The following is a 26,862-nucleotide window of genomic DNA, read 5'->3' on the forward strand; positions in this document are numbered from 1 at the left end:
CCCCCTTTTTTTTTGGCCCCCAGAAGGGGATTTTTTAAATTGCTTTTCTAATAACTACAAACAGAAAATTAGGAAAGGGAAACTACAATCTAAGGGAGAAAGTAAAGAAAACCCTCTAAAAACCCAAGAGATGGTGATCATACATACATTTGCAAAATTATCTTTAAGCTTAAACGCAAGTTAACTTTAGTTGAAAATGATCATCTATCTGTTTAAATATTTAGATTTTCATCAACAGTTCTAGTTTCATAAAAAGACTGTAAAAAGATATACAATATACTTGTTTTAGATACTCCAGAGTAGATTAACAAATCTGTTTTTTTCCCTTTCTGTGTCTCAATTGATAGCTTTGTTTGGGGGCAGCAGCCCCCAATTTACAGTCAGAGTCTTCTTCGGAAGATCCAGCCTCTCCTTCTTCTTCGCTTTCTTTGGCAGCATCAGTTGTACCTTCTCCTGCTGGGCTGCTATGTTGACGCAAAAACTCGCAAGCCTTTTCAACAGTGTCAATCCTTTCTTTTCTGTTTGCATATCTAAAGATTAATCCCTCGGGTGTTATCCATCTGTAGCAGACATTGTGCTTTTGTAGAAATAAAACCAAGTCTCTGTATTTCCTTCTTTTCCTTCTTATCTCAAATGGAATGTCTTTCAGTACTCTTATGTCTTTGTCTTTTATCTTTAAGGTCGCTCCATTAGATCCTTTCAATAGTTGATCTCTCACTTTTCTTCGGGAGAATCTTATTGTAACTTCCCCTGGCAGATTATTCTTTCTGATAAATTCTGTATACGATCTATGGACCGTATCAATTTTGCTTTGAAGTTGATCTGATGTCATCTCTGCCAAGGGACAATCTGTCTCAGAGTCTCTCCTTTCTCTTCTTGGACACCTTGAAGTCTAAAGACATAGCTTGCCCTTTCCATTTGCAGCTGTAATACTCGAGACTCTTCGATTTAGCATTTTCCTCCCAAAGCCTGTAGTTTTTTGTTCGCTTTTTTGAGTTGGTATCAATCTAAGTTCTTGCTCCATTTTTTTTATTTTCTGTGTATTCGCAGCCATTTGTGCTTGTGTATCGAGTTTATTGTCAATTGCCGTAATTTTCTCCAGTAGGGGGTGGAGTGCTTCAGACAACAACCTTTGAAGTTCCACTGTTGAGTCCTGTCTAGGCACAGAACTCACAGGGCTGGAACTTCCGGGAAGAAGCTTTGTTTTCGCTTGTTTGTCTCTCTGGTCCTTCACAGGTGGCACCATGTTTGAGAGTTGTTTACTTTTATTAAAAGTTTGTCAAAGTCTCTGAAAGTTCTTATATCACGCGGTAAGCTCTTACAGTCTCTTTATTTTAATCCATTTGCTTTTTGTAGTGCCCCCCCCCCCTTTTCTGGCTTAAAATCGCTTGTAAACAGTTCTTAGCGGAGGCGAGTCCCCTCCCCCCCTCGTTTTCTTTCCGGAGGGCTGTGCGTTTTTTCATTGTTCTTGCTTGTACTTAAACTCACATTTTCAACTATTGTTCGCTTGTGTCTGAAATCGGTTGATCACCAAACACTTGCTCCGGTGTGCTGATCTTGTTCCCATACGGGATGCTCCACAGCGGGACCGTCGAGGCTTGGAGTAGCCCCCCTCACCAGCTTGTCTGTTTAGTAACTCGTTGCTAATAGATTTTTTCTGTCATTTCAGACAGACCCGTTTTAGTAACTGGCTGCTAGCAGAATTTATTGTTCATACAAACCTGCTTGTGTTGGGTTAGCAAAGTATGGTTGAGCTGTTTTGGGGGAAAACTGCTTTTTTCCATTTTCAACCCTTTAGTTGCACTTCTGAATTGCTGTGGTGTGCTGTTTAAAATGTCCATAGCACCTCCTACAATGCCACTTTTTCCCCATGCAATCTTCCTTGGACTTTTTTTTACGTTCTAAGGTGAGCACTGTAATGTTCACCTTAGTCCGTTTTGTTACAGTCTGAGGAAGATCACACGGGAAAAAGTGGCACTGTTTGAAATGATCATAGCGCTTCAGAGACGGCGCATTAACAGAAGGAAATTCGCTGTATGGAACCCCCATCCCTGTATCGCTTTACTCAAAATTGGGCCAACAATGAATAACATCTGGTTTAGAATGGTAATGTGAAAAGGGCCACAGTGTTACCTGTCTCTTACATTTTTATCCCATTCTTCTTCTGAGGAGCTCCGTGTAGGATTTAGGATTCTTTTGTTCTCCATTTCCACATAGGTGGTTTGCTCCAAGTTCAGTACATTTGAGAAGCAGTTATTTTCCTGCTTCTCTACAGCATCATGGTGCATTTGTGCAACTCCTGGGGTTCCCCCAGTTTTTTTCCAGTCTTGCTCAAACCTGATTTCCTCCCGGATTTTGGGAAACATAATGAAACCTGAATGGCTGCTGTGTACGTGGGAAAACTTGAATTTTCCCAGCCACATGGCAGCCATTTTCCCTAACTCTTCCCCTGTGGCAGCCAGGAACATTTATTTTGCAAAAAATAGACCCTAGAATATTGTTATATCGATACCAATAACACTATGCCAATATGTGCATCGAGTTCTCTGGATCCCCAGCTTTCATTTTTTTTAAGGTAAGTCTTTAGCCCCTTCTGTTGCAGAAGATAAGTTGAAAGGCATGTCTCTGTCACTAGAGACTTTTTAAAAAATGAAAGCTGGAATTCAGATAACCTGGTACACATAATGGTATAATTATATTCTAGGGTGAATTTTTTTTAAAGTCGCAAAAGCGGGGGGGGGGGGGGGGGGGGGGGGGAGTAATTGCTGCTGGATAACTGGAGCAGTGAAATTGTGGGGAAACCTGTCATGTGAAGCTCTGTCGTTGCTGCACTTTATGAGCAGCCACACCAGCAACAGGGAACCCACACAAGCCTGTTGTCATGCAGAAACCACCAATGTGTTATCACAACAACACTGTCAGGTGTGCTGGGCTGAAAATGGGCTGAGTGGGGAATTGAACCTTTTAGTTCTTTCAGTCTTCCTGCTCCTAGTCTTACAATGCTAATGCATGTGTAAATCTTGACTCAGAAGGATTTCTGCAAAAGATGAAATAGGTTGTACATTTTGCTGCAACTTAGATACAAATAAAGGTAAAGGTTCCCTTGCTCGAAAGCCAGTCGAATCTGACTCTAGGGTCGCGGTGCTCATCTCCGTTTCAAAGCCGAAGAGCCAGCACTGTCCGAAGACGTTTCCGTGGTCATGTGGCTGGCATGACTAAACACCAAGGCGCACGGAACGCTGTTACCATCCCACCGAAGTGGTACCTATTTATCTACTTGCAATTTCTTGCTTTCAAACTGCTAGGTTGGCAGGAGTGGATACAAATACAGACCAATTAAAATGTAACCTTAAAGAGGGAATTGTGGTATAATGGGCATGGTTAAAAGGCAGTACCATGCCATTTGCTGTTGAGGTGCAATTCCTGATTCTAGTTTTGCCTTATAAGCTTTAAAAATCTTAGCCCTGTCACATTATCACAGCCAATTGTTCTGGTTTATTTACAGCTTTCTCACATTCCTAGCCAAAGTCCCTTCAACTGCACTTGGACACTTGAGTTTATCCCAAGGGATTCTGGACCAGATTCCCCATTAGGCCTTTTACTTTAGAGGATACTATCCATTTACAGAAGAAGTTGAATATTTATTCAGATGTTGCAGACTGTGCCTGGTTATGTGCACGTAATTCTGTTTACCACCCAGGCCTTTAGAGATCTAATTGTTCTATAACCCCAAAGGTAAAATGTACTCTTGCTGAGCAAGTTAGTGTGACTTAAGTGGCCCTCTAAAGATTGTGCCCTCTTACTAATAATGAGGATTATTAACATTGCATAAATTCCACTTTTTACAAGCTTGTTTCAGATACAATATCCACACCATAGTCTGGCATTGCCTGAATCAGCCTGAAGGAATCTTTAGCTCACCCACGTGGACCCCCCCTTTCTGCTCATGCATGGTGATACAATTGGTTGCTTCTCGGTGTTCCTGACGAGCAAATTGTTTGTGCTTGCCCTGCAAACCATTATTACAAACTGGGAAGAAACCATGGTTGGTAATATAAGCACAAGCCACTGTTTTCCAGTTTAGCTGTCACAGTAAGCTATGGCTTGCAGAAAACCAGTAAATATCTTACTAACTTGCCGTGCACAACTGGAGGAAGGCTTATGTGAGTGAACCCAAACATTCTTTCAGTCATGTTCATGTAGCATCAAACCACAATTTGGCATTACACCTGAACCAAGCCACTGGCTTCCTATTCTTAGATTATGATGTGGCTTGGATTTTTCTAACGGAGAGTGAGGTTTCAATTTTTTTAAAAAAGCATTGAAAATAAACTTGGGTTCCTTTCTGCATTCTTGACCTTACTGTTGCTTTATTATTAACTTGCCAGCTATTTGCAAAAGAAGACCTAGCATTTTTTGCCCTGTCTTCTCTGTCCCTTCCTTGTATTCCCCGTGACTAACAGATTCTCAGTGATGCTTTACTGAATGCTTGCTAAGGGTATTGACTGTTGGAAAATGATTTGTGTAAAGTGTTGACTATTGATGGTAAGCCCTAATGCAGTGCTAATACTAAGCCGGGCTGCTGTTGAAGTTAAAAGAGTGTTTGAGTTGTATTTCTGTAGAATATGATAGCAGTTATTTTGGGAGAGACAGCATTGTGGATTCCCTCTGTCCTGAGTATGTATCACAGGCTGATAAATGCTGTCCATTGAGTTATTAACATTTTTCTGTGGCTGAACATTCACTTTGAGATCCTGTTCATGCCAAATTTCATAGTGTACACAAGCTAGCAAGATGCCTTTATAGAATGGAATTTATACAGAATTCTCAACTACTTATGACTTCTTGCTTACGTTGCCCAGTCTGCTCAGACTACCTCCCATTCTAGGTTCAAGAAAATGCATTTGGATTGCTATCTAAGCTTGCGTCTTGTATGAGCTCCCTACTTCTCTCTTGCATTTTCCTCGAGGATCCAGTCTTGCACTTTCCACAGCCCCTGTTCAGCCCTGTCCAGCCAACAAAGGCTAAAATAATTTTCCCTGTAGCAGGTGGGGTGGTGGGCAGGGTGGGTAGGCAGAAAGACTGATGGATGAGCAGGGCGAGGATTAAGTACATCATTTTATTTTCTGTGTGCCTTCTACCCATTTCTAGTTAAGTACCCGGCAACCATAAGCCTTTGCTTAGTGCACATTACAGAGCTGCTGTGCTGACCTGTAAATTGTCTTTTCTGCAGTAAAATGACAGCCAGTCTTACCATGTTCAATATTGATGCGCCTCGCTGGGACCAGAATACCTTCATGGGGCGCCTGAAGCACTTTTTCAACATCACAGACCCAAGGACACTGATGGTGTCAGAGCAAGAACTGGACAGAGCAAAGGCATTGGTGGAGAGCTGCAGGTAGCTAGCAGTAACATAAACATTTGGGGTTATGTGCTCTTGGACTGTAGGCTTGAGTCAGATTCATTAACAAAATCTGTGTACAGGAAAAGTCTTTTGTTCCTGGTGTGTGTTGTGATACCTGCGACATCCTGCTCTGGAGAAAAGGGAAATCTTTACACAGTTTCTCTATCTTGCTCTAGTTTTTTAAAAAGATATTGGGTGTCATGGAATCTTAGATCAGGGAACATTAAAATGCAAAGGAGGAATGCAGAATAAGGCAGGGATTCTCAGTGGCCTGTAAAGGATTTGGGTACCGTTAAGGTTTTTTGGTCTGCAGATGTGTTTGCTCCTAGAGGCAGTGACTTCCAGTTCTCCAGTGTGTAACTTCTTCCGCTGCTTATTTCCCACTTGTAGGGCAGGCACGGTGCCCCCAGGAACCAGCCAGGAGCAGCTGTTCTACGCCAAGAAGCTTTATGACTCTGCTTTCCACCCTGACTCTGGGGAGAAGATGAATTTGATAGGGAGGATGTCATTTCAAGTTCCTGGAGGGATGGCTATCACTGGCTTCATGCTACAGTTTTACAGGTGTGAACAGCAGGTGGCTTTGTTGGGCTTATGACTATCTCCCCCCCCCCTTCTCCCATAGCTATCTCAGAGAGACCGCTTTGCCAGCCTGACAGCCAGGGTTCTGTGAAAGGTTCAAGTTTATTCCTCTTAAGGTGTTTCCTTTATCTGAACCTAATGTTTACGTTCTTCGTCATTTCTCCTGCAGTATGGTGTTTTTGGCTTTGTGCTGTTTGTTCCTCCTCTGGGGTTTCTTGCAGTAGTGCTTAATGGCCACTGAAAACCTATGTGTTGCTTTTTCTGCATTAACAGTAAAACCTTCTTCAGGCAGTTAATCTTTAATACTGTTTGCAGCTGTTACCTTAAAAAACAAACCAACCACAACCATTAGTACTGACACTGGTGACTATCAAGGGATACTTCTGGGAGAACCTGAAAATAGTTATCTGTATACTTATTTTGCCCCCTCTCCAGAAGCAAAATCATCCTGGTTACTTAGAGACGAAGACAGACAAACTACTCTGCGTGCGGCAACATTTCTAGAAGCTGTTGTCAAATCACATGACAAGTTTTGCAGTAGCAACCTTTAAATTCTTCCATGTTTTCCTGCAGAATGAGGTTTATTGTGGGATGAGGGTTTGCTGTTTATTACTCCAGTTGCAAAAACAGTAAAGACAATAAATAAAATAAATACTTATTTTGCTTTACAAAAAAGAAGTCAACCCCAAGGTAACTTGCGTTCTGCAACCTGTGTAAATTATGCAAATTAACTTAAATATCACTTTGCTATTCTGCAAGGAAAGGTAGAAGTTATTGAGGCAAAGCATTCTCACCACTCTACTTTTTCTCTTCCCTTTCCTCCCCCCCCCCCCTCAGAGTAGGGTTGCCAAATGGGGCCGGGGGGCGGGGAATCCCCTGCTTTGGAGGCCCAATTTCCGCCGCGGTGGAATTGGGCCCCGGGGGGAACCCTGCCCCTGAAGCTGCGTCACCAGAGGTGACGCAGCCACATTGCTGACGTTGGGGGCGTGGCTGAGCTCGTCGGGGGGGGGGGAACCATATGGCCCCCCAACGAGCTCGGCCACGCCTCCAATGTCAGCAACGTTACTCTTGCAGTCTTGTAGCTAAAAGAAGATGGTTCTCCATATTGTTAAGAGTACCACTTGGTAAATGTGTGAACAATTGCCATGCAGTTAATCACGCTCTTGATTATATCTTTAGGGACTTTGCATTGACATACAAGGTAAGGTCTGTGCTCAAAGTTCCTTCACAATGTAGCATTTGGCTGAGTTCTTAGTTGTATCACTTTTGGTCAATGTCTTGGCCTAATGTTTGCCAAGGAAAAGGGCTGCTGGTGTTGTCTGCCTAGCTCCAAGTCTAATTGTTTTGTTATTAACCAATTTTGCTATTCTTTAAAATGATTTATATTTGGAGATGGCTCTTAATACCAATAGCTCTAAAACCTGTAATCCTTCTATTTAAAAAAGTACACTGCAGTATTTTCTCAGAGTAGTTTCTATTAAGTTAGTACATGCTGATGTAGTATGTCAGTTACCTGTGTTTCAATTAGAGACAGGCTACCTGCCATGATAGCTACTTTGCTGTAGAGTAGGGGGTCTCCAGCATGTAACTCATGAGGTAGGGCTAACTTGCCAGTTGCTGCAGAATAGCCTTGTGCATCCCGTAGAAGACCCAGGAAAAGATCACACAAATATCTACCCTAGGCTTTTTTCAAAAAGCATTTATTTCATAGGATTTTTCTCTGTGCCGCTTACCCTGATAGCTTCGTTTCTGGTGCTGCTCCTAGTCCATGTTCTGTTTCTAGGACAGAGCACAACTTGGTAATGTGTGTGTGTATATAGGAAGTAGCTCAAGGTATTTTCCATTATTGAGAAGTAGCTCTTATTTAAAAAATTGGTTGGTGACCCTGGCTCTGGAGTTTGGGCAATGTAAGTAAATTGTATTGGCCCAGCATCTGTCTAGATCAGGCCTGAATGTTTCTGTCCAAACATAGAAGACTGCATCCTGGAAGACTCTGTTATTCTTCCAAGTGGCCAGGTTCCTAAGAGAGGCAGAGATGGGTGTCTAGGCAGTTTGAATTTAGCATCCAGAAGTTCATTTAGTATTGTCAAGATAGGCAGACGATGCTGAATGTTCGATTAAACAATCTGTACCTATTGTTCAAATGAACAATGCATGATGAGTTCATAAAAACAGATACAGCCTTTTTTCTTACCGGACAGAATGCGGCGGGTGAAGAGAATATCTAGATAAATTAAACAATCTCTGTCTATTGTTCAAATGAACAGTGCATGATGAGTTCATAGAAACAGATACAGCCTTTTTTTCTTACCAGAGAGAATGTGGCAGGTGAAGAGAAAATCTAGATAAATTAACTGATTTATTCAAGATAAAGATTGATAGTTGATTATGGCATGTGATTGGTTGTTAATATGGATTTAGTATAATGGAAGTCTGCAATATGAATTTAGTGTAAAGGGAGTCATTTAAGAGAAGACCTGATTTCTAGGTACCATTTTTAAACCTTTCTTTATCTCTAGGACGGTCCCAGCCGTTGTTTTCTGGCAGTGGGTAAATCAGTCCTTCAATGCCATTGTGAACTACACCAACCGGAATGCTGCCAGTCCTATCTCTGTCAAGTGAGTACATGAGCAAAGTTATCTGATGGCAGGCTCTTTCTGCTTATGTTTCCCCATGTGTTGCTTACTGGGCCTGGCTTTAGCTGGAATGTGTTCTATGACTTTGAGGGGGGGAGGAAACCAACTTGGAAATTCCTCTGGCAGATTAGATAATACAAGCAGGAGTCTTGCAAAGACTTGTGGGGGACCCCTCATTTCCCCTCCTCCACTATTTCTTCTTTACCTTCCCTGAAGGCCCCCATAGTCTCTTCCCTTTTACCTACTTTCTTTTCTCCTTCCCACCCACCAACCACCCTACTTTTATCTGCCCCCCCCCATCTTCAACTGTATTATTGTTTGTTTACTTTATGTATATCCTGCCTTTCTCCATGGTTCCAGTTTCTGGATTTAAGTATCCACAGATTTGGCCACATTGAGACTTAGGAATATTGATGGGGAAATCGCATGCATCCATATGATGTTCTATATGGTTGTGTAGCTTTTCTTAGGATGTTTTCTGTAAGTAGAGCATATCAGGAACTTCAGAGAGAGAATGCAGATAGATGCAGTACCAGATGACTTACTGCTGAATGAACATGGCTGCCTTGCCCACGATTAAGTCACTAGAGATATATGAGGTAATTTGAGTTGCAGATGATGAGAATTCCTCATAGGTGTTTGGAAAAATTGCACCACTTCTACAGAAGAAGGTTCACTAGTGAAGAGGGTTCATTTCAAATATGCTACTTCCAAGAGTTAAAATTAGAAATAGGGAGGCATGCAAGCCTAGTAGGAAGTATTTCCTATATAATCCTATAAGTAACAATTCTTACAGGGCACCTGTATCAGTTTTCCACGGTTCATTCAGTCTTGTGGCTTTTACTTCAGAGCCTCAAAGTGGTAGGATGGGTTCTGCCACTCATCTGAAATGCGAATGTAGCTACTCAACTACTCAACTAAACTGTATTTTATACATGTTTCCACTTGCTTGGATCATAGAGGAGGCACTAGAAAGGTTGCTTTTTTCTCTGCATGTAGCTGTCTAACGACACCATTGTAAGGAAGAGACCGGCTTGTGTGCAAAACAGCAACTTTGAAGAACTAAATGAGGGCTAGAGGGGGAGGATCAACCTTTGAAGTCATTGCAGGAGCCACCCGGTTCTTATTTTGCCAAGAGCTGCACAGCTGAGATATCTTAATTAACAGCTGGACTGAATAGAGGGAGGAATGGCATGTTGACAGGTTCCCTTAAGGATAAAAGCCGGGGGGGGGGGGGGGGGGGGTATCGCTTTTTTTGGGGCAGGATTTTTTCCTACCTTTTGGAGTTTGAGTAAGTTTCAGCTGATTTTATTGACTGTATTTTGGCAACCATCGAAGGATGCTGACTTTTTCTTTTGTCTAGCTAACTACTGTTAATCGAGGTTGCCTTGACTTTTCTTTGATAATAAAAGTATTTTTGCCTGATTCACTGAACTTGAATGTAGAGCCTGAAGCTGAGTATCTTGGCAGAGAACCCAAAGCCTGGGTCAAAGAACCATATCTAGGGATTTCAGGCAGGGTCTTCTGACACTCAGGATAGGGTGTGTTTTTTAAGAGAAATCTTACAGCCTATAGTAATAAGCAAGTGGATCGATGGATTTGCTAGAAAAATTGTAGACCCTTTGAGGCACGTCATCTGAACTGTCATTGCTTATTGATGGACTGCTGAATTACTATCTGTTAATAAGGATTCACCCCCTCTGAATGATTCCAGGCAAATTGGAGTTGCTTATGTCACTGCTACCAGCACTGCCTTGGCAACCGCCGTGGGGCTCAACCTTTACACCAAGGTACTGTCATAAAATGTGTTGTTTATCCACAAGGGGGCAGCAGGACCGAGGACAAAGCAGGTGATTGGGCATCTCTTTCTCCTTTAGATTTTAGAAGGGTGAATGTCTGCTTCATACGACAAGCCAGTCCTGGGACCTGGAGAAGAAGAAAGGGCACTTGAAATATCCTCAGTTCTTTTATGGCTTCAGCTGTTGCACAGCATTAAGCAATTAAAGAGACCCTTCACATTCCCACAGAGTGATAAATTTTCTTTTGGAACGTGGGGAAGAGAAATCTTGTACTTTGAAATATCAGTTCAGACCACACAAGATCATAGGAATACCAGGCAGCAGAATAACTTAGTATAAGGGGAAATCATCCAAAAACAACCGTAAGATAATGGTGGATTACACCTGTAGCTGCCACAGCACTTACCTACTTTCCTGGTGCCCGCCAAGTATTAGAAAGTGCATCTTCCCCCCCCCCACCCCCCATATAAATGTTTTTTTGGGTTTTTTATAAGAAAGTGCGGCTTTTGTCTGGCATGGCTTCTGGTTAGCTGTGCAGATTTTTTTTAAATGTGGCTTTGGCAGCAGCTGCTACTACAGCACAAGGATATTCATAATGTGCCTGAAGGTAAGCAAGAAAATATTTTAAAACAATATGCCCAGTATGTCCACTTAAAAAGGCATCCTGTTAAGCAGAGCTTCTGCCTGTAATGTTCAAGAGTTACTGCTGGAGTTCTGCATATCCTCACTCCCTGACGCTTTGTGGTTGGCTCCACCTCCTTCAGCAGCCATTTTATGATTGCACCCACCACTCTGTGTCAGAATTCTGAAGGTGCCTGTGGGCTCAGAAAGGCTGGAAATCTCTGGATTATGCCTCGGAAAAAATTCTAGTGAACATAAAAAAAAATTCCTTGCTAATTTTGTGATGTTTTACTTACTTCTAGTAGAGGTCCTGCCCTACTGTTGCTTTAGAATTTTTTCCCCTAATGGATAATATGATCACTGGAGATATCTAACCATTTATCAGTGTCATGGCTTCCTGGCTGCAGCCCATAATCCCCCTGAAATTTTGTTCCTGTAGGGAAGTCAGTCAACTCTCTGGAACAGCACAGAGGGGCAAAGTGGGAGCCTACAGTGGGGAAAGTACTTGGCAGAAATCATTGCTGCTCTTCCAGAAACCTGGAAGGGGCTGCACAGTTGGATAATGGTCCTCCCTAGGCCTTCTTCATTCTAAAAACCTGCAGACCTTTTCTGAGTCTACTCATAACTTTGTTATCTTTTTCTGTACAGAGAGCCCCAACCCTTGTGGCGCGTTGGGTCCCCTTTGCAGCGGTGGCGGCTGCCAACTGCGTGAATATCCCTTTGATGAGGCAGCAGTAAGTCTCCTGGCTTTAGACCTGAGGGGCCTTTAAGGAGGGAGGGTTAAAATGTATGATAATGAGTTGCTTCACCTGTCATTCCATTCAGTGGAGGGAGTCAGTCTCAGCTAGCGAAGTTATGTGTCTGGGGACCAGTCCTCTTGTGTTCTTCTCCAGTATCTAGTCCACTGGTTCCCAAAGTGGGCAATACCGCCCCCTCGGGGGTGCTGGAATGATTCAGGTGGGCTGGAACGATCCAGGTGCAGATCCACAAACTGCATCTTTTTGTCCAGTTCTTGAAGGTAGATTTCCAGGGGGGGCACTGAGTCATTTTTTTTCTGAAAAGGGGGCGGTAGGCCAAATAAGTTTGGGAACCTCTGATAGTGGCTGGCTTGCTTAGTCTCACCCAGAGACTTCCCAGAGTTGCTGCTGATGTCAGAACACCAGTAGGATAAAAGCACGCCAGTCTGTTAGTCTCAGGAGGAAACAGTGCACAGGACACCTACTTGTCATGGCTAGTACTGTACTTCCTGGTTTGTTTGTTCATGTGTTTAGTTCAGATACAAGTCTGTGACCATTAAAGAGTGACAAGATTTTGTAGGAATGGTCTGGACAGAAGCCGTCCACTGCCCCTCTTACACTATCACCCACATGTTTCCCTGCACACACTCTTAAAAGTACCAGTATGTATAGTCATTGTCAGTCACCTCTTAGCTGAATCTAAGTGTCAGTGCAATGCTGACCTGCCACTGCTTTGGTTCTGCTGTTGACCTATCCCAGAGACTCTCATTCGCTTTCCTCCTGAGCAGCCTTGCCTGCTCACTCCTTCTTGTCAACAACACACAGCCAGCTCTGTCTTCTAGGGTCTCTGAGTGGTTACACTCCACACTTACACACCCCATTTTCTTTTGGGTTCCTCTTCCACTCAGCCATTCTCTTCCTGCTTCTCGGGCCATTACTTCCTCTGCCACCCTTTCTTTGTCCTTTTTGCTCTGCTGGTACCTAGACCTGCATATCAACCTACCTATTTCTGCCCTCTCTGCTTATCCCCCCCCCGCCCATCTATCCCTTGGCTTCATCTCCTCTTTCCCAAATGACCTTTGGCTATTCTTATGGGAGCTGTATTGTTAACATTCTACTGCTGTTATCTTGTATAGTTGTACAGTTACAAGGTTCATAAATTTTTTCCATGACCTCCCAGTACCTACAGCCAGTGACTAAACACTTGCAGGCAGCCAGCAACAGCCAGATTTCATACTGTTCCATAATCTGTAAGAAAATGGCTCGATCAGTAGGGTAACAAGGACATCAGTTATTTTGTGACCAAAGTAGGATTAAGTTCTGCTAGGGTGAATTCTCATTACCCTTTTTATTACAGATGATGATGATGATGATGCAATGATGACAGCCTAGTCATATAAAAGTGTAACTCAAATGGCAATGTTTTCCTTGATTGCCTTTTTATTATGCACAAGCAAGAACTGTTAACAGGAGTGAGGTTCATTTGTGATGAACTTAATTTCCACATGCATGGGTTATCTGCAGTCACATTTAAATGAGAGGGTTAGAAAGGTTACTGGGCAAATGAGGACCCTCAACAAAACAAAACATAATAGAAGAATTTTAGCATGAAGAGAAACTCCACCCGACTACTTCCAGCACAATCCCTATTGGTAATTTCTTTATAGTCTTGCAAATCATGGATTGGGGTGTGGAAACGCCAGGACTTGCTGGGTGGTCTCTTATTTTGTGTGCCCCCCATCAACAGCAGCACTGTATGGAGATTATCCAGTAGTCTTGCAGATGTCCACATCAGGGATTAAACACTCCAGAGCCCAATCTTCATGAGGTTGTATTGCTCTTTCCTAAAGAACTGTTGTTGGCTGGATAGAGATAAAAAGCTTGATACTCCTTACTTTTCGTCACTGTTACCCCATATGGTTTCCCACCACCACCTAATGACAACAGCACCACACAGCTGCCCTTTTATAACTTTGCAAAGGGCTGGTTTGTTCCTTTGGAATGTGAAAGCTGAGATCCAGACCGCCGTTAGACTATATTTCCCTGCAGCCTTGTTCGGTGGGATGGCAGGGATGTTGTGTGCTAGAAAGTTTGTTCCTCTTTTCTCATCCTCCCCCACATGGTGCTGTGGGCCCTGATGCTTCATAGACTTACAAAGGAATGTATCAGGGCTTGGAGTTCTAATCTAGCCCTTTGTAAAACAATGGTGAAAAATCATATTTTTCTGTATGGTGTATGGAGGGCAATGTTCCCTCTAAGCTGTGGAGTCTTGTGAGCAAAAATTCTACTTTGTGAGCTACAGGCATTAAAGTTGTGAGTGAGCGATTTGACTACTGCCTAGATTATTTTGCTCTGGAGCCATCCTTCCTAAGCTAAGACAAAAATGTGTGAGCTGGAGGCTAAAAACTGTGAGCTAGCTCACGCTAACTCAGCTTAGAAGGAACACTGGTGGAGGTCCCCCTGATACGTAGAAAACTTCTTTGTGGGTGGTCCTGTTGCCCTGCTTTCATTGTGGGCAAGCAGCCTAGGCATTCTACTATTAGAATTATTAGATACACCAAAATACCAAAGGATCCAAAAGAAACTGGTGTTGCAGCCTCCCTTCCAGAATACTTGCCTTTTTAGGATACTCTTCAAGGGTAGCCCCATATACAGCACATTGCAGCACTGAGCGTGGAGATTACAAGTGCACACAGTTGAGCATTTCTATATATAAATATCTTTTCAGATATGGCTTTTTACAAAATGGCTACCATTTCACAAAATGACTGCCATTTCCTGCACAGAGAAATTCTCTCTTCCCAACTTCCCTGGACGACTCCCCTTTTGGCCAGAGCAGCTGACCTCAGAGCAGCTTCCTTCCTGCTCTAGTACACCAGCCAAACACTCTAGCCTTGCCAATCCCCAGTCCCCTTGCCTCTCCTGAAATAAAGTGGCCAGTGCCAAGGTGATTGTACAGCTGTTGCTAGAGGATGAACACATGAAGCTGTTTCAGTCTATCAAGGCCAGTGTTGTTTACTCTCCAGGGCCTCAGTGGTCTTTCACATTAAGTACCTGCCTGATCCTTTATTTTTTTAAAAAACGGAAAGAGTCAAGACTGAACCTGGCCCCATCTACATGCAAAGAAAGATGCTTTACCACTGTGCTGCAGCCTGACCCCTACTTCTAAAAACAACCCAGAGGCAAAGCAGGTTTGTATGGCACGTGTACAGACAGAAGTAATATTATGGCCCTCTAAAAGCTCCACTGACTGTCACCAAACAAAGTTTTTGCTGGCTAAGATTCTAGTTGCTGTCTAAATATGCCAGCTGCCTGGGCTCGCTGTACTAAAGTGGGCATTCTGTAAATGCACACCACTTGCCTTGCCTTTCTGCTCAGGCCCGTTTTGCATAGTTGATTCCACTGCTTATATAAAAACCTTGTTCGTTCTGCCGCAATGAGTAGTCAGTGAAGGTGTTCACACCCCCACTCCATAAACAGATGGCACTTGGCACTGGTGCTGAAATTACTCCCTTGGGAAGGGGGAGCGTTGTTCACAAAGTACAGCCTGCCACGCACAAAAGAAGTTGCGGGTACTGAAACCTGTAACGAGCAGGACCTAGAGTCAGCAAATTCTTAGGCTGATCTGCCATGCGGTACCATTCTGCTGCACTCATCCTGCTGTTTCTTCTTTTATCTTTTAATCGGCTGGGGGAAAGGGGAAGATAACAGTCGTTCCTTTCATTTTATCAGATTGCTTTGAATGGTGCAGGAGGTAGTTCCACTTGGAAAATGCTGGTTTCTAGAAACCATGATTTGAGCTTGGTTTTATTTATAACCTGTGGCATTGTTTGTGGGGGGAAATAGATTTTATCTTTGAGGGTTTAAGAAGGGAGCACGCCTGCTTTCAATCAGTGTCCCTCTGACGCATCACTTTCCTCTTAGCCTCCCTGCTAGCTGGCTATTAGATGTTGCTTTTGACTTACAATAATCAGTTCTGCTTTTAGACCAGCAAGTATCCCAGGGATATCCCATCATACAAACACCTGCTATTTAAGAAGTAGCCAAGGAACATTACACACATTAGCACAGATGGGAGGGGAGTTAAGTTTGACAGTAACGGCCCTTTCCTTCTCTTCCCCTTATACCAAAGTCTCTGCTCAGCACAAGCCACTAGGGGGCAGCAGTGTATTGTCAAGTTGGCTTCACATGCTCCCTCAGCTTCTCAGCAATGTAATGTTTGCTAGTGGAGCATTGTGTTCTGTAGGGGATTCCCTACCTTGAAATGGCCCATTGCCAAGTGATTCTGTGGGGTTTTGTGACCACTTTAATCATTATATAAAGAGCCTTTTTAGCTCCTGTTCAAAACCTCAGCAGGGCTTGCAAACAAAAATATAACAAGTGCATCAATAAAGAATATGAGTACTATAATTTCTTATAAGAGCAGCAACAAAAAAGTCAGAATGAGCAAGAAGAATATTAAAAGGTTCAAGGTTATGGTCGTGGCCTTTTAAAGCCCTACGCAGCCAGGGACCAACATCCCTATGGGACCGATTTTCCCCGTATGTGCCCTGAAGAGCTCTGCGCTTAGTTGAGCACCACCTTCTGGTAGTCTCCAACCCAAAAGATGCCTTGACAAGGGCCAGGGCCTTTTCTGGCCTGGCTCTGGCCTGGTGGAACGTGCTCCCCCTGGAGACCAGGGCCCTGTGGGCCTTATTACAGTTCCGCAGGGCCTGTAAAATGGAGCTCTTCTGCTAGGCCTTTGGCTGAGGCGGCAGATGTCTAATTCATCTCGGCCTCCCCCCCCCCCCCCCCGCTTGCACTGCCCACTTTGATCATACTGTTGCAGTGCTATAGTGCCCACTTTGCTCGGCCCAGCTAAGAGACCAGCAAGCATCACCTGGTTGCTACATATGACCACCTTAACTAACTTCCATCAAGAGGCACCTGAACTCCCAGAATTAGGCTCCCATCTTTAGGTTTTATTAGAATTTTACTGTTATTTGGTAACTATTGTGCTTTAATGTTTTAATCCGTGTATGGGGAGGGCGGGATAAAAATCAAATAAATAAAATGGCATCTGTAAGCAAGGGTTTCACGCTACCACCATTTGTAATGCTGAAGTAGATGGGTGTCGTGTCAGTCTGACCCTAAGCCTGAATAGGGACAAAGTCAGCCTTCAGTGTCTTGTTCACACATGCACTTTGCCCTTCCCTTCTTCCCCCATCCCCTTTCACAGGTAGAGTGTTGAAGGAATCCTGGCTTACTGTGGCATACATATACTAGCACCCACGTGAAGTTAGTTATGCTCACACAAGCTGGGCTTAGAGGATGACTTCTTCACGTGAAAAGAGGCCAGGGGATAAGTGAGCCATGTGCATGATGTGGGCATGGCCCTAGTGGACTTTTGCACATGCAGAGTTCACATCAGCTTCACATAGCATCTGAAAATGAATTTAACATGGGAGGTTATGGTTCATTCACTGGTTGAAAAGAGGGCCTTGAATTAGTAAAACCATGCCATGCGATTGGGAGAAGAGTGGTGGAGGTATTATTCTAGCAACAATGCCATACCTCGGCCTAACATCATCCCCACCCCCTAATATGTTTTGTAATTTCAGGTCACATATAGAACAGAGAACCACAGGGAAGTCAACACACATGAAGCAGATAAACATATTAGATAAGCATATGGAGCAGAGGTCCATCAGTGGCTATTAGCCACAAGGTATAGATAGGAACTCTCAGTCTGGAGCAAGTGATGCACTGTTTTCTTGGTGCTTGTGGGGGGGACGACGACAGTGAGAGGGCTTCTAGTGTCCTGGCCCCACTGGTGGACCTCCTGATGGCACCTGGTATTTTTGGCCACTGTGTGACATAGTGTTTGACTTTATGGGCCATTGGTCTGATCCAACATTGGCTTCTCTTGTGTTCTTATGTTAAGCTCATAGGTACATACATCTATGTGTAGAGCATGAGTGGTTGTTTCCTACTGTAGAGAGAAGAGGCTATTGACCTACATGGTCTTTGACTAGCTTTCTCTGTTTGGGACTCTATACTTAAGTGACTTTCCCCTGGAAAATGTGGGACTGGAGGTTGAATGTCCTGGCTCTGGATAGGGTTCTCCTCATGCATGGTGTAGAGAGAAGAAGGTCCACTGACTGAGCCATTGAGAGTGATGGGCTGAGGAAAGGAGGGCTCAGCAGATCACTTGTAATATGTCTTTGTCTGTGTCAGGGAACTCATTAATGGAATCACAGTGACTGATGAGAACGACAATCGTCTGGGCGAGTCCAGGGTAAGTGCCATCGTCTCAGGTGGGTAGTGTAATTGTTGCTCTATTCTGGTGAGAAAATCTTTTAAGAGTATTTGGAACTTGTTTTGCCAGTAGTGCTGGTAGCCAAAGGAATCCAGAAACTTTGATCCGCTCTAACGCACTGTAGTTTAGCAGGTGGTGCCTTGTTAACAGCTACTGCTGTGCCTTAGAGACTGATTTTGTTGTTGCCTTCAAAAGCTTAATTCTTCATTAGATGTACAAAATGAGTCGATATATATTGCAGCTTCTGTATAGCTCTTACAGTCTATGGGTTTGTAATGAGGAAGGGATTGGCCACTTTTAAAATAAGGGATTTCTGTCAGCCTTGAAGTACCGGGACCATTTTCCACATGGAGAGGGGTGGATGGGTATGCACACAGTTCCATTGTGATCAGGAAGCTACTCAAGCCAGTTTTGAGCATTCTTGTTTTTAATATGCCTTTCATCCCTGATACTTGGGCTGCTTTCGCATTGCAATAATTCTCCAGGTAACCCTTGTGGCTGCTCTGAATGTAGAGGCTTTTTAGAGGTCCGCTGCAAGCCCTTGCGGGTTCCTCATGTATGTGTGGGTATGCACCTGCAGAGAATTTCCCCTTCTCAGTAGCAGTTTGTGCTCTCTAACAGCACTGCGTTTTCTTCTCTTGGCTGTGTCCTGCCTCAGTGTTTTCTATCTCTAACCCACCCACCCCTTTGCTGGTGCACATTATTTTCTGCAAGTGTGTGCTACTTATTCCATTTTTAAATAAACATTTGTGTATTCATTTGGTGCCATTCAGTTGTTGGCTCCTGCCAACAAGAAAGACTGCAGTGTTTGTTTTTAATTAACACAGCGTTAAATGCAGTGTTTCGTTTCCCCCAAAGTGGGGGAATTATTTTACTGCTTTGGCGTTGTTGGGTTTGGGGTGGGGCTTCCACCAAGGATGGTTCCAACAAGATGTTTCCCTGTTTCTGCACGGTAGGCCTGTTTGTCTGAGATCCTAGGAGTGCTCACTGATTGGTAAAAGGTTTTTTTCCTAAATCCAGCCTTTCACTGTAAGTAGCCATCTTGTGTCTTCTCATTTGGAGAGCCAGCGTGAGCCTGCTGTTCCTTTCTTCCTTCTCAGAGAGCTGCAATCAAGGGGATAACCCAGGTGGTGATTTCCCGCGTCACTATGGCTGCTCCTGGAATGAGTAAGCATCCAACGTTTCTCCCTGATTCAACTGCTGGCTGGTAAGCTGTGCTGGGGTGGGGGCCCCCCTCTGGCTTGGGAAGAAAGCCTCCTTGGAAGTGATGACGAGAAGGGGAGAAGCGAGTGGCGGCTTGTAGCTGGCTGTTCCTGTACCTCTGCGTGGTCCTTCCCTGTTCCAAGGAAAGATCCTCTACTGGGTAATGTACAGGATACGGAACTGCCTCTGCTGTTATCACAAAGCAAAACGCAGTGTCTCCTCCCACCCCGAGGAAACTGATCCATTATGCTGAGAGACGATTAACAGAGAGCAGGTGGTGGTGGGGGCGTGCAAAGAAGGCAAGTGACATCTGGAAGAGCCACGCCTTTATTGGGACTTGCCAGCATGGCTAGTCATTCGGGACATGTCCTTCAGTTTATGATCACTGTGTGGTTGTTTATGAGGTGCTGTAGTGCAAACTCAAGGGTAGTCCGAGTTGTTACCGCACTCATAAGTTAAGAACATAAGAACATAAGAGATGCCAATGTTGGATCAGGCCAAAGGCCCATCCAGTCCAACACTCTGTGTCACACAGTGGCCAGAAATACCAGGTGCCATCAGGAGGTCCACCAGTGGGGCCAGGACATTAGAAGCCCTCCCACTGTTGACCCCCCCCCCCCCAAGCACCAAGAAGACAGAGCATCACTTGCCCCAGAGCCCCTATCTATACCTTGTGGCTAATAGCCACTGATGGACCTCTGCTCCAAATGCCTATCTAATTCCCTTTTGAAGCCATCCATGCTTGTAGCCTCCCCGGTCCCAGGGAGGCTTGTAGTTCTTTCATGCTTCTTGGCAAGCTGGTGTTGTCCAGCTTTTTTTCCTGTATATTGCAAGCCTGCTGCCCTCATTTTCTCTGAGCCTAGGTGGAGAAGGCACTCCTAAGGAGAGAAGGCCTCTACTTAATGGATCCTAAGAAGCCGTGTTTGTGTGTGTGTTGGTGGACTGGGATTTGGTCCTCCTGCTGCATGTTGCATGGCTAGCATCAGAGGGCATGATATGGGGAACACAGGACTCTAACGCACTGAGTTGGCTACTAATGCTGTCTCCCTCTATCCCTCCCTCTCTCCAGTTTTGTTACCCATCATCATGGAAAAACTAGAAAAGTACCCTTTCATGAAGGTAAGTAGCTCCTGAAATGCCTGCCTTTCCTTCCTGAAATGCCTGCCTTTCCTTCCTGGTTGTTTTTGTTCCTCCTGAGAGATTCATATGGATTATTTTTCAGCTTTCTTCATAGGAAGACCTCTGCATGGCTGAAAACATGGAGTGTGGGGCTATTTCCATATGGGGGTGGGAAAAGGTGTTCCTACTGTGGAAGCAGCAGTGGGCAGGGTGGGAGGTATATGGGGACTGCAAACCTTGTGATAAAACTCAGGGAACAACTGCATGGCTATGGAAAGAGAAGCATAAATGTAGTTGCAAGTAGTACAAAGTTGCCCTGACCTGGATAGCCCAGATCTCATGAGCTAAGCAGGGTCAGCCCTGGCTAGTATTTGGATGGGAGACCTCCAAAGAAGACTGGGGTCATGATGCAGAGGCAGGCAATGGCAAACCACCTTTTTGTGTGAGTATTTTGTATTTGTGTATGCAGGGGTCATTTCGTAGAAAAAGAGCTGCAGGAGCTCATTAGCATACAGTATGCTAATGAGCCACTAGGCTATTAGCATGATAAATCATTAGCATATGCAACGCCCCCTGACATCACCAGAAGAGATGTCAGAAAGGGAAGCAAAGGGGGGGGGAGGCATCTTCAAAAGCCTCCCTTCCCCTTCCCTTCCCTTCCTTAGCCGGGGGGGGGGGGAGGAAAAGAGAGAGCGGGTTTACTAGAGTTGGGCCGCAGAAGGAGGGAAGAGGGAAGGAGAGAGAGAGAGAGAGAGAGAGGGTAGAGAGAAGGAACGAAGGAAGGAAAGAGGGAAAGAAAGAGAAGGAAAGAGGAAAAGAAAGAAAAGGAAAGGAGGGAAAGAAAGAGAAGGGAAGAAGGAGGAAAAGAGGAAAAGGAGAGAATGAAAGGAGGGAAAGAAAGAAAGAGAAAGATCAAGAAAGGAAGAAGGAGGGAAAGAAAAGGAAGGGGAAGGAAAGGAGTGAAAGAAAGAGGGCAAAGAGATGGGGGGAGGCCCCCCCAATCAAGCCACCCCCGCGGATCCCTCACCCCGCTCCGGTGCTGGCTCGGGGAGGCGGCAGGGAACGTCTTCTGGTCTCCCTCCAACGCTGGCCCAGGGAGGCAGTAACAGGCCTCCCTGGGGCCGCAGCGCTCCAGTGCGGGCCCCGTAAAGGCACAATGGGCCTCCTCAGGCCTCCTTGGAGCCGCAGCGCTCCAGCGTGGGCCCCAGTAATGCGGTGACGGGCCTCTCTGGGGCCGCAGCGCTCCGGCACAGGCCCCAGGAAGGCGGCGACGGGCCTCCTCCGGGCCGCAGCGGTCTGGCGCTGGCCCGGGGAGGCGGCGACGGGCCTCCCTGGGGCTGCAGCGCTCTGACGCGGCCCCCGGGAAGGCAACGACGGGCCTCCTTGAGCCTCCCTGGGGCCGCAGCACTCTGGCGCGGGGCCCAGGTAGGCAGCAACGGGCCTCAGCCTGGGGAGCTGGGGACGGGGCTTGCTGCCGCCACCATTTTGCCACCTCCTGGGCTCCTGGAGCAGTGCTCCAGCGCACTCCGGCCCCAAAAGACCCCTGTGTGTATGCCTGGAAGTCATAGTTGACTTCTGGCGATCCCTGGTGGGTCTTGGATGTTTCAGAGAGGTGGCTTTCAGAGTCTAGAAGGAGATGTTTGAGGTTTGGTTTTGTTCTTCCAGTGTGTCTGCACCTAATACTTCTAGAGCTTGAAAGTTTGAGTTCTTGCTTTCTCACATGCTGATTTCTTGGCAGAAAATCCAGGTTCTTCATGCTCCGTTGCAAATACTACTCGTTGGAGGATTGTAAGTATGATGACTCATTGCTTGTCTAATTGCTAGCCTTGGATGTATTCTATAGATTTTGCTTGTGAGTGTGCTGTTATTAGTGTGTGTAAAGTTACTTATATGAGCAGAGAGAGAGCTGCAAACAGGATACCTGCAAAACTATTTTCCTTTTTTCATGCCTGTGCAGGCCAGGTTTGAGTAGTGTTCTCACACCACTAATGGTTACCATTTATCCATCTTAAACTGGATGTCGGAAGGAAAAAAAATGGTTAATTGAATCTCCTAGCATGCTAGGTACAATTACTACTGTTGTGCATCTAGTGTGGGGTGAAGGGAAGGTCATTAGCAGCTAGTGTGGAAAGGTTTCTGGCAAGGATTTCATCAGGTGCTGGGGCAGATGGGTTCTTGGTCTGGCTCCATATAAAACAATTTCATATCTACCCACAAGGAGCTTGTGAATTGCGGCAACTATTACATGGTAAATCTCCAGAAACAGGTTGGGAGACACCAATTTTGTAATGGTCTGTCTTTAATGTCTTGCAGCCTCGTGTTCATGGTCCCATTCGCTTGTGCACTCTTCCCACAAAGGAGGTAACAGCCTTCTCCTTCTCCCTTGTCCTCTATGCTCTTTCCTTCTTCTTTCTGTACAAATGTGATATCTTCTGGATTGGGAGGGCAATGCCGGTATCGTTGCGAAACAGCTTCAGCTGATGGGCAGGTTCTCATTATCAAGGGACATAGTATGATGGGAGAAGGAGTTCATCTTTTCTACCCAGGAATGGTTTGGGTTTGTGCTCAACAAAAATACAGCATTCATGTCTGCGGTATGCATGTCTGCTGGGCAGTAAATCCCACTGACTTTAATGGAGACTTACTTTCTCGTAAACATATTTAGGAATGCAGCCTTGATGACGAAGAAGTCCTTTTACTGTTATTGATGTGTTTGTGGAAGAAAGAACCCATCAAAGAGCCTCCTGGGCTTTATTTCCTACCCAGAATTTTTTAACTGAAGGAGCCATGTCTAGCTTTGTTGTGTGTGATTCTTTGAATTCTGCCCATTCACACACAAACAAATCAATATACGTCACATGTGGAAGCAAACCAGCTGTTTCATCTGTGATCCCATGACTTTTCCTAAGAAAGCTCACCAACGGCTCTTTATCTTTGTCTGGGATTTATTTTTATATTGGTCCCACTCTTTTGTGCTTAACTGTCCCCAAAATGGGATTGGACAGGGAGTATGATCCTCACTCGAATACTCAGGAGCTATAAGCCTAGATTCCCCAGGGAATCACTGGCCTCAGATACATCTGCATGCTCTCTAATTTACCAGTATTGACCATGTGGCATGCCCCTTAGGGAGTGCATGCATTGTACTACTTCAGCTTCTGCCTCCATTGATCACGTCTTACTGTTGTGGATAGAAGAGAGACAAAGCTGCAGCTCCCTCAGGGGGATCATCCATGCACGGTTGCATCAGGCAGCTGCCCACTTCATCTCACTCAGATTCCTTTGGCGAAGGAAAGTGTGTTGAGTGGAGATACAGAATGGCAGTTGTGAGCAAGCCACTGGCTCCTCCAGTTACTCGACTAGAGTTGATGCTAGTGCCAAAACTAAATGTGAATTGCAGCTAGGCCTATAATATGTGAGCTGCACCCCTTCCTTTGGTCCGTTGCTTTTGCTTCACACAGGAAGAAACAAGGCCTGGTAATGTGAAGCTGTTTGTTCAGTTTTACACAAAGGTACTCAAAGGGTGAGGTCATGGCTTAGTGGCAAAGCATCTGCTTTGTCTGCAGAAGGTCCCAAGTTCAGTTCCCATTGTTTCCAGTTAATAAGATGGTGTGTTCGGTGATGCAAAAGACCTCTGTCTGGGACCCTTGAAAGCTGCTGATTCAGTAAAAGGCAGATTCATGTGTTCAAATCTAAGTTGGGTTGTCCTTGCTAAAGTACTGCCTGTCCCCATGGTCATCTATACTAGCATGGTAGCCAAATGTCTTTCTCTTTTTATTCCAGCTCAATTGCCATTTCAAAGCTGGAGCCTGACCTCAGAGAGTCTGTTGTGGCCAAACACGGGGACAAAGTGTCATGTGTCTATTTTAACAAAGGCTTGTGAGTAGAACTTCTGTTCGAAGAATGGGCTGGATCTGCTGACCATCTTACCCCAGAATCTTCACCTGATGGCACATGGTCGACAGATTTGCTCAACATACTCCAGAAAGAGCAGTGCTTTACCTTCATCCCTCTGTTCCCATTGCTTTGGGGCGAGGTTGCAAATTGATGGGCAAATATAAGAGGTTTAGCCTCACATCTCTTTTTTGCATCCCCATTCATCTGTCAGAAAATGGATTTGGGCTTTGATGTGAGGTAATAGCTTGTGCTCAGCAGAGAGAACGTCTGGTTCTCTGCCTCTGCCTGGTCAGAAATGGAACAATAATCTTTAACACCCTAGTTCTTCTTTACCCTGTGAGGCTTTTCCTCTCAGCTTTGAAGTTTATACCTCAGTGTCCTTGCCTGCTCCAAGAAAGAAGCTTTCCAGTTGCCTTACATTTTTCCGTAGAGTCCGCTCTGCACATAGGAACACTATCTTAAGTCCGTGTATTGTGTAATGAATCAAGTCAATCATAAAGGGACAGAATATCCTTGTATCCATTTCTGCTGACTTCAGGAAATCCAGAAGGGGATTAAACTCTCCCTGAGCTTGTTGTAAAGCCCATACCTGCATTTGACTATGCTGAAGGCCAACACATTTGGTGTAGTTCAGATTGCCCATAGGTGACTGAAATATTCTGATCTAGGTACCATCTCCTTAGTTTACTGACATGAAAGCTAGTTTGTTCATACCTTTGCATTCCTTGATCAGGTAGCTGGCTCAATTCTAATGTCTTACAAGCAGACCTTGCATGATTTTAGATTTAACTCATAGGTGCACAACATTTGGCCCATGGGCCTCATGTGGCCTGGTAGAGCCATGTTGTGCAGTCCATAATCCCCTCCAATAAGGACCGGGGGAGGAAGGTGCCAGCACAGTGATGTTTCTCCTCTCCTTGGGGTGGGAAGGTCAGAATGTTAACTCTCAGTCCAGAGAACAGCCAAGAGGCAGTGTTCTGACACCCCCCCCCCCAAGCCAGAGATGTCCTAGGATGGTCTACTGGTCAGAATACCTTAGGGCCACATGGTATGCACCACTGACTGAACTAAACGATAATGCTAGACAGCTGAATATGTTGCTGGAACAGCTGGCATTCACTACTCCTTTTTTCTTAGCAAGTTTAGCTGAGTCCTTGAGAAGTTTGCCTTAAATGGCAGTGGTATTGCTTAGGGAACCATGATGCAGACGAAAATGGACCAAACCACAGCAATGTCTGGTGATCAGTTGTTCCAAAGGAGGAGAAGAACTAACTTTGACCAGCTCAGATAGGCTACTGGCATTAACAATACTTTGATGATTTTCGCTATGTTACTCCCAATGAGGGCTTGTAGTCTGGGAGTTGTGGCATAGTGGCCAAGAGAGCAAGTTGAGATCCAGGAGGTGGCTGGTTCAGATCTAATCTATGCCACAAATTCACTAGGTGGCTTTAGGTCAGCCATTCTCATCATCTTCCACTCCCAATACAGGGGCAATACTGCTGACCTGCCATATGTGCTTGATGTAAAGTTTACTGTGATAATCTGTGTGAAGTGCTTTGAACACTGCAAGTGCTATGTACATGTTAAGTATTATTATAACTTGTCAGTTATACTCCTCTCTTTGTGGTCTTCCTCCACCCTTGCCTGCGCACGCCTCCATCCTCTGTGCATCTTAGAACTATGCAATTGGGTTTTTTTCCTACTAGGCGCTATGCCTGTCTTTTCAGAAGGTCTCTGTTATACTTGTTCATGACCAAAATTTCTCCTAGGTGGTTTCCACATTGGGACCAGGCTTGTGCAGTTTTCCTGTGGCTGCCGTGGCTGGCGTGCAGTTTCCCTGCCCCCAGCAGCTGCCATCCCTCCTCCCCCAGTGCAATTGGAGCTTTTAAAATTTTTTAAATCTGCAGTTTCATATTGTTATATGCCTTTCCCCTTATATCTGTGCAATAAAAAATGAAAGCTGAGATTTCAGAGAACCTGTTACCCTTGTTGTTATAACAGTGTTGTCAATATAACATAACATTACTCGTTGTTGTTTTTTTTAAATACCCCCTCTGGTGGTAGGTGGAGGAAACAGGAACAGGATCCAGTGAGAATAGCTGCCAATTCTGCTCATATACACAACAGTCTCCTCCCTCTCCCATATTGCTCCTCAGGGATCCATTTTGGGAATGAAGTGGTTGCACAATATCTTGCTTAAACAGAAATGCTATTGGGGATACAATAAGTAACTTAGCACAAGTGACTACCACTGCCTTTTTTGGGGTGTGTTTCCCCTCGAGGAAGAGCTCCAGCGTAAGCAGACGTTTTGTGCTGGGTCCAATCCATTATTTGTGATTTGACCTGTGAATGAGTAACTGTCTAATCAAAATCAAGTCAGTGAAGTGATTGGATATTGGTGCCATTTCCCCCTGAGATCTTGGCTCCCCATGCCCATGTATGGGAAGTAATGCAGGTTGCTTATATGCATATAGGCAAAGGGATGTGATATAAATGAGAATGTTTTCTGTTTTCCTTTAAAAAGATGGGTCTTAACTGCCTGCATTGCCTCCCCAGCACTAACTTCCTG

General features: G+C 44.8%; 1 protein-coding gene across 1 annotated transcript in view; it reads left to right on the plus strand.

Annotated features, from left to right (window-relative positions):
* Window positions 1-26,326, plus strand: part of SFXN2 (sideroflexin 2) — a 28,230-nt gene extending 1,904 nt beyond the window's left edge. The window contains exons 2-12 of the mRNA XM_015420135.1: window positions 5,234-5,398; window positions 5,795-5,965; window positions 8,503-8,601; window positions 10,334-10,409; window positions 11,688-11,773; window positions 17,993-18,053; window positions 19,175-19,241; window positions 20,347-20,396; window positions 22,135-22,184; window positions 22,710-22,757; window positions 24,180-26,326. Of these exons, the coding sequence (XP_015275621.1) occupies window positions 5,238-5,398; window positions 5,795-5,965; window positions 8,503-8,601; window positions 10,334-10,409; window positions 11,688-11,773; window positions 17,993-18,053; window positions 19,175-19,241; window positions 20,347-20,396; window positions 22,135-22,184; window positions 22,710-22,757; window positions 24,180-24,279 (969 nt within the window). The 5' untranslated portion in view covers window positions 5,234-5,237 and the 3' untranslated portion in view covers window positions 24,280-26,326. The remainder of the gene's footprint in view (window positions 1-5,233; window positions 5,399-5,794; window positions 5,966-8,502; window positions 8,602-10,333; window positions 10,410-11,687; window positions 11,774-17,992; window positions 18,054-19,174; window positions 19,242-20,346; window positions 20,397-22,134; window positions 22,185-22,709; window positions 22,758-24,179) is intronic.
* Window positions 26,327-26,862: the final 536 nt, after the last annotated feature.

Source organism: Gekko japonicus, unplaced genomic scaffold (genome assembly GCF_001447785.1).
Source record: "Gekko japonicus isolate JY-2015 unplaced genomic scaffold, Gekko_japonicus_V1.1 scaffold29, whole genome shotgun sequence".
NCBI classification, from domain to species: domain Eukaryota; kingdom Metazoa; phylum Chordata; class Lepidosauria; order Squamata; family Gekkonidae; genus Gekko; species Gekko japonicus.